At 43.4% G+C, this 12,498-nt stretch overlaps 1 protein-coding gene across 2 annotated transcripts in view; it reads left to right on the forward strand.

Annotated features, from left to right (window-relative positions):
* bcor (BCL6 corepressor) overlaps window positions 1-12,498 on the forward strand; it is a 43,237-nt gene that overhangs the window by 4,240 nt on the left and 26,499 nt on the right. Inside the window, exons 2-5 of one of the 2 annotated variants that reach the window (XM_082138631.1) lie at window positions 5,393-5,473; window positions 6,618-9,632; window positions 10,882-10,938; window positions 11,341-11,536. In XM_082138631.1, the coding sequence (XP_081994757.1) occupies window positions 5,471-5,473; window positions 6,618-9,632; window positions 10,882-10,938; window positions 11,341-11,536 (3,271 nt within the window). In that variant the 5' untranslated portion in view covers window positions 5,393-5,470. The remainder of the gene's footprint in view (window positions 1-5,392; window positions 5,474-6,617; window positions 9,633-10,881; window positions 10,939-11,340; window positions 11,537-12,498) is intronic. The other variant, XM_082138632.1, reaches the window with a different exon arrangement.

A 12,498-nucleotide genomic window follows, 5' to 3' on the forward strand; every position in this document is an offset into this window, starting at 1 on the left:
TTGAAGTTTCTTCTCGGTCCCAGCGATCCCGCGGGACGGCCCGCGCTGAAACAGGAGAGCTCTTCTCTTCGCTTCGGCAGCTTTTGTGCCGCAGCAGGAGCCCCGCTCCCGGAGCGACGCCTACCCTTGAATACATTGTTTTCTTTTTCTTTGCTCTGTGTTTCTTATTTCTCACACCTTAAAAGCTGAAATTCTTGATTAAATACTGTATTTGAGATAATAGACTATAAAGATATGGTTTGAAAATGCCACTGCCATTTTAGGTTTTATTTATTAATGAGTAAAACGGGGATGAGGTAGGCTAATAATAATACCCAATTTGCTCCTTATCTTGTGCAGTCTGAGCTAAAACAGCCTTGATTGTGTCTCGGGAATCGTAAGGAATTGACAAGGTCTGCCTCCTTTAACTCTTCACGGACGTTTCTTTTGGGACTTTTGAAATATTTGGGGTGAAAACAATTGCAGTTCTTATTTACATGTTGTCATATGAACAACCAGTTATAACTAGCCTATAGGCTACTAATTTAAGTCTAACGAGCCTTGTGGACAAACCTGTTCTTGGTTCGAGTGGAACAAACTTACTCAGATTAATTTAGCAACTAATCCGACTGAATAAGTGTTTTTGATTCACTAAAAAGAGCCGACTCAATAGTAATTCGTGCGGAAATCGGAGCACAGGTGAAAGACTCAAGAGTCAGTCAGTCGTGAATCGTATAGGCTATACACGTGCACTACATTTTTCGCGCTGTAAATTCAGTCGTGATGTTTCTGTACCACTGAATATATTGGTACAAAAAACATCGTGAAAGTAGCCTATTTTATTGTCGTGTTCGGTCAGCAACGGAACCGGTTCTTCCCGCGACCCCTGCGCTTAAAGTCTCAAACCCAATTCTTATCGATTTGTATGCGCATGCAAGAGGGGAAAAGACAGACAGATAGAGAGGGTTAGCGAGAACAATTGCGCTGTATAGTCTCTAGAGAACACGCACGCAACCCACCATTTCAAAGCAGCGCGAAGCGCACGAGGCAGACGGGGAGGTGAGCGAGAAAGAAAGAGAGAGCGAAAGAATGGCTGCGGGGGCCGCACGCGGAATGTGTGCGCTGCCAGCGCGTGGGGCTTGGAGCAATTCGTATCGCTTCTCGCAGCTGAATGTCTGCAGGCAAATAATCACTTTTGTACATGTTGTCTTAAATATCCGCGCCCTGCCCGCAGAATGTTTTGCTCGTCATTTTCTAATGAGCTAGACAATGTGCAAGCGCATATAAACAAAAAGTTGTCTTGTGTTGTGGGATGCGAATAATGCATGTTGTCTAACCCTTTGACTAAAATATATAAGTTTATATATATATATATTTATTTATTTTTTTAAAGGGGGGTTTAGACAATTTCTGGACTAAATTGGTGTTTTTGCGGGCATTTATCCTGTCTCAGGGTCTGATATTTTCTTTTGATATGAAGGTCATGATAATAATACTATCTTGAGTATTTTTTTCTAATGATTTTTATAGCCTACTTTTTATTGTTTTAAAATAGGCCTTAAGTTTTTATCCCAGACCTGGATTTTTTTTATTTTTTTAGTCAAACTGTAGCCTATTATTTCCCCCATTAGGCTATGTCATGCGTGTAAATATTATTGGGTGTATTTGGGACAATTTTATGTAGTCTTATATGCACTAAGTTGCTTAATATGCTATTAAATTATCAAGATAAAGCAGTTTAAAAAAAAAAGTTTGTCAATGACGCTGTGGTGGAAATATTGATAAAAGTATCATGGGTTTAGTCATTTAAAAAGGAAAATAATATAATCACCATGAAAGTGTAAAACAAAGTGTAAAAATGCCTTTTGCTTACCTATATAATGTGATTGCCTAATCTATAATAATTTATGTGCTAATGTTTGTAACAGGGTATTTCACCTGCAACTCATGACACGTTCACTTTAAGTTAGACATTGGACGCTTTAGGCTGAAGGCAATAAAGATAAGTTCTTCCACGGCAGAGCAGTTCTTTTTGACATATGGCGCTTTAATGAAAATATAGTCACATATGTTGAATACCTTCTTTTCATAAGTCATGCATGTGATAGGCTACATTTTAGTATAGGCCTATACTTTACGTTTGTCTTAAAGCTTTTGTCCTTGCCCTTGTTGTATTTCCCCTTCATTCGGCTTTGTTTTATCTGCTGCTTACAGATATTATAAAACATTTTACTGCCACTTTAAGAGTTGTATGGAGTGTCTGCGCTGCGGACGATAGGTTTGGTGATGTGCCACAGTTTGAGATCTGCTGGCGGGACCTCTGGGGCTTCAGGTGGAGATCTCAGCGGCCCTCCATTCTCTCCACTTGAGCCCTTTCTGCAAAAACTCACACCTCAGGAGATAAACATTTAACACTCTCTTTCATGCTCCGCACACTTTATAACATCATCTCGTGTTCTTCTGTCAACACCAACCTGAAGCAACGGCTTTCGCGCCTTGTCTCTGTGCCACACTGTTGGGTAGACGTCTTTGGGTAGGCATTCAAAATAATTAGTTTAGTTTCCAAATATAAATATACTAAGCGTTTTTGTTGTTTTGGTCCTCCTTTTGCATTATTATACCAAATGGCAAATACAAAGAGAGAATTTTCTTTCTCTCTTGACAAAGACAAAAATGTTCTTCCATTTAATTAATTCGCTCTTTTTGTTTTTATATAGGCTTATTTAGTATTTATATTTGTGTATATGCAAAAAGTTGCATGCGAATTTTTGTATTATATTTATATAGCTACATATAGCCAACGTATGCATCAGCCTACCTACACGGTCTATTAGCTTTGAAGTGAGCTGAACATCACGCGCTGCAAAATTACAGCATTTTTTTTCTTTAGGAGGCTTGCGCAGCGCCGTTTACAGCAGTGGCGGATACAGAATGTCATTAATAGGTGGGCCTGGTGAATATACGGGGGGGCCTCGGATTTTTAAGCTTATATACACGCCCAGTGGCGTAACTTTGCTAAATTAGATATATGTACATTGTACAATAACATTACGATGTCCAGCAATCGATTTAAATAGTAGGCTACATGGTGTTTAATTTGTCGTTTAATGAGATGTAGCCTTATATATTTTGTCAGTGCTGACAATTTTTGTGTGACTAAAATACATAGATTCGCCTATTCAAACAACGTACACCTAAATGGTCCAGTGGTAGAACTTTCGCCAGCAGTGTCAGAGGTTGTGGGATCTAATCCGCACCAGTTTAGTTTTTTTTCTCATCAAAACTGATTATGTTCATCAGTGGTTGTATATCAAGGAGGGACATGTGTGCATTATGATGTGTGATTTCACCAGAACGAATAGAGTATCCGCAACGGATTGAAGCGCGCGTCCGGATTGAAGCACGAGCCACACGAGAGAACACTGTATCAGCGCCACTGATCGCAGCGGCAACGAGCACTTTCATCACTTGATTTAAAAAACACAGTTCAGCGCTAGATCGTCTCTTATTTAACAAACGAACGAAATGAATGCTCTGCTGGTTAACTGGAGATGTTTAATGTATTTGTAGAATTGGTACATTAGTGCCGCGAGATGTTTAAAAAAGTGGTGGGGACATGTCCCTCGCCCCACCCGCAAATTACGACTATGTAACACGCCTGATAAATATGTCAACTATAGCAGATCAGTACTTAGGTAGTGAATTTAACTACCTTGTACTCATGTCAGTCAGCCCTCCCGGCTGCTTTAAACCTGAAGTTCATCTGTCTGTTATGCGACTCGCATGTAGACTATCACAACGTTAAGTCAGTGCGCGCACAGAGAGCGGTGTTGCGTGATAGCATCACTGGACTGACACATGATATGCCGACATAATATTTTTCTTTTGTAGCTATTTTTCGTAGCTATTGTACATAAATGTCCTCAGGAAACTATTACAATGACATTATTTATTAATTCATTATTATTATTATTATTATTATTAAAATTAAAAATTAAAATTGTTTTTATTAATCTGATTGGGCGGGCCACCGGTCAATCTGGGTGGGCACGTGCCCACCCAGGCCCACCCATAAATCCGCGCCTTTACAGTAGGCTATAGTCTATATTTAATAATGGCGGGGATATAAAAAGAAACGTAAAATACGTAGCAAAGTTAACCTTTGTGTAGTTTTTTGTTTAGTTTATAAGACAAGGTGATTAGAAACAAAGTTAAAACCGCCTATGTATAGCTCGCTTCAGTTTTGGCTCACCTGCAGACAAAGCGCCCGGCGCGCTTGGCTTGTGATTGATGTCTTTGAGAGCGGAGGTTTCTTTCCTCCGTGGGGGGTGCGTACCCCTCTTACCGAAGCGCCCCTCAAATGCATAATGTCCTCGCCCCCGCTGGCGGAATGAAAGAGCGGGTCACAGAGGGGACGGAAAATGAGAGCGCAGAGAACGTGTCTGAATGGCCAAGGCGAGTGGGTTTCTGCTGCGCTCCCCACGGCAGGGTCGGATTAGGTTTTGAGAGCAGGGGAGGATGGGGGAAGGGAGGCACACGCTCCGGGAACAGGGGCAGAATTTACGTTTATTAAGTTTAATGGCTGCTTAATGCTGGTATAGTTAGAACAATAATTCAACTTCATGAGTAAATGCAAGAGGTTTACTGTTTGGGTGCATGTACTTAATGTGAATAAAAATGCATGCTTTACTGTTTTGCATAAATGCAACTGCTTTTTGTAATTGTATTTATTAATTTAGTTAAAAAGCACTGAAGCGTATGACTTGGGTTGCTATGGAAGTGATGCATGCACATCTGTTTGTGTATGTGTGTAGGTTGGTTTGATTGATGACAGAGGGCAAACTGTCTCACTCCTTCAATAGCAGCGACTGTGGCCATGTCTCTAGATAAGCTCTGGGTCTGCGTTATTGAAATCTGGGGTCTGTAGAGCCATCAATAACAGAGGCGCAGCTCGCCTACTCAAAGCACCGCTGTAATGTCTTGCCAAGCTGTGTGGCTGGGCAGCAGTATTTGGGGAGGGGTATTTTGATTTTGATCGCTGCTTTCTCCGCTGTAAAGACACTCCCCGCTTTGCGTTGCACGGAACAAGTACAGAATGCAGAGGGATTCCTTATCAGTGCACTTGCTCTGAGATAACAAAGCATGTAGCCCGGTGACCGTTCGTCGAGATGAAGGCATGTGGAGGTGAGAAGCAGGCCAAGGCCTCACCATGAAGAGGTCCTTTCTCATTTCCCTCTCTCCAGTACACCAATTTCTCTGCTCAGTGATCAGGTTAATTTCCAGTCCAGTTCATTGTGTTTACCTGGAACTTAAACGGTATATGAATAAATAATAGAATGTGGTAAATTTTCAGTCTTTTGAGCTGTATGATGTAGCCTATATGATTTTATTTAATTTTTCTTCCCTCCAACAGAAAATTATCCTTATGGGATGGTGAAGACAAGAGAATCTGTTGAGAACTAACAGAGAAGACAGAGTCCTCATTCAAAGCATGGTAAGCATTTCATACATTTAATACGTGCACATGAATGTAAACCCTTTCAGTTAGTCATGTGTTGGAACTAGTCCAGTCAAATCGATTAATCACGATTAATTGCATCTAACATAAAATTTTGCGTTTATATAATGTATGTGTGTGTGTGTGTATATATATATATATATATATATATATATATATACACACATACACACACACACACACACACACACACATATATAATATATACACATACACACATTTATTTATATATATATATATACACACACATTTATATAAATACACATTTATACATTTATTTATATATATATACAAATTTGTGTATATATATATATATATATATATATATATATATATATATATATATATATAATATGTATGTGTGTATACATATATATGTACATATATTTTTTATAAACACAAACCTTTTTTAACTGTCCCCTCCCACATTGAAATATATCAATCTTTCATGCTTGTAAAGTGCATAATCACCTGTTTTCACGCATTAGAATTCTCCATTGTTGACAGATGCTTTCTGTCAGAATGTACAAACCAGGACTGGCATAATTTAAACTCTCAGGTCGCTCTCAGGTATGATGGGAAGACCGATCTGTGCTGTCTACCATACTGCACAGAAAACATACATCAAAGCTGCTGCTTTTCCCACACTATAACCTCACTGGAGCTGACATTTAAGAACAATTTCTGCATTCTCCTGTTGTGACCTTGAAAAGTGCAATATATTGTGACGTCCTTGTAATTTCCTAGATTTTTTATAATGGTGGGGAAAAACATGAGATTAATGCATATGAATCAGTTTATGATAAGAGAGTGAGATGCTTTTTTTCTGACATTTTAAAAAGAAAGTCTGATTTTGTATAACATGACCACATGTGATGTCTGTCATGTGCTGTGATTCATTTTTTTGGCTCTTACCACATGCAGTCTCTTATTTCCATGATAAATCAGCCATCTGATTTAGTGAAAGGTGAATGTTATCTCTAGATAAAGATTGGATGGATCGTTCCTGTTTTTAATCTGTTCACTTGTCTGTCTGTTGTTTGAGTCTTATTGCTCTTTGTTTGTTGTCTCTCCCCCTCCCTCTCCCCCACCCTTACCTCTTTTTGCTCTTTTGTCACAGGTGGATGCGAGTACAACCTGCAGAATGAACCCTCTCAGTGCGCTTGGCATCGATCGGACCAGCTTGATGCGGGAGAGCCTCCGCGTTCATGGAGGGATGGTTTATCCACCAGGAATTCGGACCCTGCCAACAGAAAAGGGCTATGTTGGTGACAGGATCCCCGACTTGCTCTACAAACCAGATGTGTCTCTCGACAGTAGAAAGAACACAAACAGTTATGTTGGACTCTATAAAAGTTCCCCACCTGGGATTCAGAAGTCGCTGATGGTGCCTGGGACTGGAGCAGACGCTTTAGGGTTGGACAGACGGGTTGTTTCAGGAGATAAGCCCCCAGAACTGAGTCTCAATGGTGGTAGCTATCTGCGGGTTCCTTGGATGAGTCCTTACCATGAAGCTGGAATGTACCCTTTCTTAGACTCTAGTAAATACACTGCTTTGAACATGTATAAAGCATCAATCCTTTCACAACCACCACATTACCTTCCTCAGCATCTGGCCTACCAGTCTCTATGTGCAGGAGGCAGTGCAGCTGGTACAGAGCGCTTGTTTTTCATGCCCCCGTATCCCCCTGCACCTATATCATCACCCCTTCCTCCTCCTCTCAGGATTCCCACTGCAACTGTTGCCCCTACTGCACTATCACCTATGATGCACCACCAGGACAAAACAATACAAAGTATTGGTCAAAGGATTCACCATGAGCCCTCAGCATTTGGGCAGCAGACATTACATCAGCAGACCCAGCCCCACCATCAGTCACCCAGTGATAGGCAACACAGCAGCAGTGGAAACAGTGGCAGCAACAGCAAGTCCACCCGGACTCCATCCAGCAAAAACACAAGCAGCACTAGCAGTAATGTTAGCAGCAGTAGCAGCGTTGGTATTAGCAGCAGCGCCAGTTCCATAGTCTCAGTAGACTCATGTCCTTCCCATGTAATGCAACCACCCCGCCCTACACCACGCCCCGCTCAGCCACCTGCAGCCCCCCCACCCCCTCCTCCACCTCTTGTGGATAGCACTATGGAGTTCCAGAAGCCTCTGTATAGGAGTCCTTCCTCATCCTCGTCATCATCACCATCGGTTGCTCACCCTATCTACATTAGCAGCATGTCCCAAGAGCTTCGCTCTCCAATTCGGCCAACTAGCCAGAAGCCTAAAGCCAAAGAAGCAACCATGGAGTCCAGAGGTATGGGGAATGAAAGAAAGGGCAGCAGCTCACCTGTTAAGACCTCTTCTGAGAAACCGCCTCAACAGGGACCTATTACCAAAGACCCAGCAGACAAGCCTTTAGATCTGTCTGCCAAAATCATTGACTTCGAAGGACCTACCAATGGGTACCCCCAAAAATTAGAGGCCTTAGCCAAGCTTGGCTATTCTCCCACTGCCCGTTATGGACTTCCCCCAAACAGAGAGCTTTTAAAAGAAACTCTTTCTCCGGCTGTTAGCACTACTTCTAAAACTCCAGAAAGGCCTGAGATAATTAGCACTTTACCTTCTTCCTGGGTAGTGCCAAGTCCTACCCAGACAATCAGCTCTGAGGCTAGCCAAAACAAAGGCTCCAGCATCATCAAGAATAAGAATCTTGAACATGTGGTGCCACAGTCAAGAAGTTCCTCTTGTTCCAGAATTGATGACCAAAACAATGGCTCAAACCCAAGTTCTGCACCTGTTGTCATGACTACAGTATCTCGGCCATCATCTGTCTCACCTTCTCCCAAGATTAATGGTGAATGGCCAAAGTCACTTCCCACCCCACCAGAGAAGACCCCAACTAATAACCATGGTGGCAGCCACCCCACAGCTACAAAGCCCTCAAAGACGCACAAAAAAAATGAATCCCCTGAAATTGGCTTCAAGCCTCAGCAATCACATTTAGATAATGGACATGCTCCAAGCCACCTTTACATGCCTCAGGGTGAAACTTATCTTCCTCCCAGCTTAGCATATTCTAGCAGATATCTCTCATACCCAGTAACCGAGAGTCTTTCCCTTTCCCACTTGCAGTTGTCAGGAAAAGGGCCAGTGTACCCTCATCCCGTTATGCTGGGCACTAACAGTCTGTATTCAGCACGTTTGCCACCCAAGCATGGCATCCCATATGGCATCCCACCCAGTCATGGAGAATATCTGACCTACCACGACTCACAAGAGATGGTCCATCCACTAATGTCTCCCCACCTGCCCCTGGACCACAAAGTCACTGAGCGTCTGGAACTGAGGCACAGACCCCTGGACAAGCCTTGGCACCACGACGAGACTCCGTATAAGCGCCAGAGCATCACTGACACAGACCCAAGTTACAAATCTGAGAGGGAGTCAGAGAGACAAGAAATGTTGGGCTCAAAATCTCAGAGCAAGCCTCACACAGTGAATAAAGAGGAGATTGTCTGCATCGACCTGGTCCAAGATGACACAGATGGCAGTCCAGAGCCAGACAAATATAGTGCCATCGATGTCAAATGCAAAGAGCCAGCTAAGCCAGTCGGCAGTGGGACAGGGATGGCAAGTGAAAGTGGCAGTAATTCTGAGGGGAAAGAGCCAGAGCTCATGCAGATCTTGCGCTCCAGCCAGCCTGCCGTATCCTGGCCAACTGATTCAGAGCGACGGACAGAGGTATGTAGTCCACCTCGTCCACAAAAGCAGTCTGACTCTCCTGTGCACAGCCAGACTGAAGAAAGCTCCTCTGAGCATAGCCCACTACCTGACATGTTGGAAGAGCAGACACTACGCTGTGCCAGAACCTCCGGCGAAAGGGCTCGAGGTGATGGTGCTGAATTCAAAGTTGATCGGCACCACGCTCATCAACAATATGTGGACTTGGGCAAGGATGGACTAGAAGACACAGAATCTCATGAGGAGGAGGAGGATGGACATGGATTGTCTAAAAGCAAGAGATCCAGCTTGGCTAAGAGAATAGCCAACTCCTCAGGCTATGTTGGCGACCGCTTCAAGTGCGTCACCACTGAGCTGTATGCAGACTCCAGCAAATTGAGCCGGGAACAGCGAGCATTGCAGGTCAGTTATGCAATTTTGTATGATGGTTAGAATGAATAGGGAAGTTTGTGCAATTTTGAAGCATGTCACATGTCATTGTCACATTTTCTGTTTGAGAATCATTCAGGTCATGTAAGAGTGTTATAATTTGAGAACACCTCACATTTTCTGTTCCCTGGTCAACTCTTCAAGGACCAGTAGCTGTCATTGAATTAGCTAGTTTCCCAGCCATCCTGAGATTTACAGATACACTTTAAAAATAGCTCAATGACCTCAGTTTCGGCTTTGAATGAGCACTTGTATCTAACTTCCACACTCGGTTATATTGAACGCCTTGCTAATTACAGATCTCCGTAACCCACTCTCCCTCTCCTGCTCTCTCTTTCTAGCAGTTTTTGGGCCCCTGCTGTGAATCTGTCAAACAGGCTTTAATGGCAGAAGTTCTACAATTAGTGTGAGAGAACTTGTGTGTTTATACAAGAACACACACGCTTGAGTGTGCGGTTCAGTCAGCGGCCGAAAGGGTTAACACAAAGTGCCGTCTGTGGCTGCTTTGCCCAGTCGTGCGGAAGCTCAGCTGCCAAATGTTTGTGTGTGTGCGTATGCGTGCATGCATGCCATGGCCTTGCTAGCACATAATGCTGCAGGCAACTGTTAACCTGCAGGTGAGCTCTGGAGACCAGTGTGTGTGTGTGTGTGTGTGTGTGTGGGGCATACCCAAACATAATCACACACCCTTTCCTACAGGCTTCCATCTTGCACTCCTTTCCTCTCTTTACACACGCACACAAAAACATGCACACCCCCAGGCCCCCAATAGCCATGTCAGTGGTGGCAGCCCTCCCAGCTTAAGTGAAATCCGGCCCATTCTTTCCTGATGGGGAAGATTAGAGTTCTTACCAGCAGCAGCGAGCAGAGCGCTCGCCGACTGGCAGAGTCATTAGCGCACACACACATAGTCGCGCAGTGGAGGGAGAGTAAGGGAGAGGCTGATGGAAGGCAATGCCCTAATTTCAGATAGCCCACACAATTTTGGAAAGTTCTTTTTAAATAAGCCCAGTGTTTTCTATGCATTTCCACATATCCTTTTAAAGTTTGTATGATTTAAACATCAGCTTTTAAAGCCATATCATTCTCAGATATTTTCCTGAATTCCCCCATATTTTTTGTGTAATGGTAAGTTAATGTTTGTTTGCAGATGTGTTAAATTTGTGTAAATATTCAATTCAAATCATTGAAAAAGATATTGAGCCCCATTCTGATTGCTTAGATGGAAGGATTATCACAAGAGGACAGTAATTTAAGTCAACCAGCTGCGTTTTGGGAGGTCAGTTCATTTTATTTTTAAACTACTAATCAGTTGAAATGAGTAACACTTAGTTTTGCGCCCACAGGCGGTTGTGAAGTTAGACTTTTTTTCTTCCTTTTCCTCCTATTTTAGGGGTCCTGAAAATTGCATGGTCAAATTTGAGTAAAATGAATCCCCTGACTTCACCTGTATCACTTAGCTTTTGTTATAAGTTATTGATATGCATTTTCTGAATTGACTCTAATGCACTTTAGCTCCTGTTCTACTCTCACTGCAGATTTATTTTATGCAAGTCTTATTCTGTTTTTTTTTTTCCCCTCTATTTTTGTTGTACTGGAGCACATGAGAGACAGGCTTTACAGCTGGTGCTCGTAACACTGGATCTGGTTTCACGATTGTGCTGTGTGTGTGTCTGTGTAGCGTGCGATGATGCGTTTCTCGGAGCTGGAGCTGAAGGAGAAGGAGGGGTGTGTGTCGTCTGCAGCGCCCGGACTGGGAAGAGAGAGGGAGCTGGCAGAGAGCCAGTGCGGAGCGGGAGACTGGGAACTGAGCCAGCCAAGCTCCAGGCCCTCCGCAGCCCTTTCGGCCCTCTCTGATCACACCGAGCAGCACAACGGTAAGACATGCGCACACACACACACACACACACACACACACACACACACACATGCACACACACACACACACACACACACACACACACACACACACACACACACACGCGCGCAATCCTTCTCGCGCTGTCTCCCTCTCTAGCACTCCCTTTTTTCTTTCTCCTTGCTGGCTATCTTTGTCTCACACTTTCCGTCTTTCTAGTAACGTCTGTCGTATGCGCTGTCTCTAACTTTTGTCTTGCTTGCAGGCTGCTTTTTTCATGCATTTCACTCATCATCTCTTCTTTTGTCCTATCTCCTGAAATCTTCCTTAACCATCCCAGTTTTAAAGGCTCCCATCTTTCTTAACCCCCCTCAACCCCCTTACACTTCCTCCCCATGTCACTAGGGACGGTCCCTGCACTGTGGCGCTCCATGCAACAGCGTTAAACCAGCGGAAACGACGTGGTAAACATGGCTTCCGCCACCGCCACCCTCAAACAGGAAGCACACAAATAAACAGGCACATGCTCTGACTCTACATCTTTCTCTTTGTCCCTCTTTCTATGCTGTTTTGGCTCTTGTTTTTTCCACTTGAGCTTTGGTAATGGCCTAATGCCATCAGATTTCCAAATCAACACTTTGCTGCTATGTGACCTCGCTCTCCCTGGTGGCTTTCACAGAGGCGAGGCGTTTCCTGTGCATGTGGGTCAGAGTGTGTGTGTGTGTGTGTGTGTGTGTGTGTGTGCGTGCGTGAACACTTGCATGTGTGTCAGCCACACAGACAATTAACAGTGCTCTGGATTACATAAACAGAGTGCGCTCAGCAGACTGGCAGTCCCTGTGAAGCTCCAAGGGTGAAAAAGCTACATAAAAACCTTCTACTGTAGTTTTGATCAGAGCTTTAATTTGATCACATCTGCCGAATACCATTCTATTCAACAATTGATACAGTTCAAGTAATTGATTTAAGAAACCAAATTGA

Source organism: Leuciscus leuciscus (assembly GCF_965113295.1).
Source record: "Leuciscus leuciscus genome assembly, chromosome: 15".
In the NCBI taxonomy this organism is placed as follows: domain Eukaryota; kingdom Metazoa; phylum Chordata; class Actinopteri; order Cypriniformes; family Leuciscidae; genus Leuciscus; species Leuciscus leuciscus.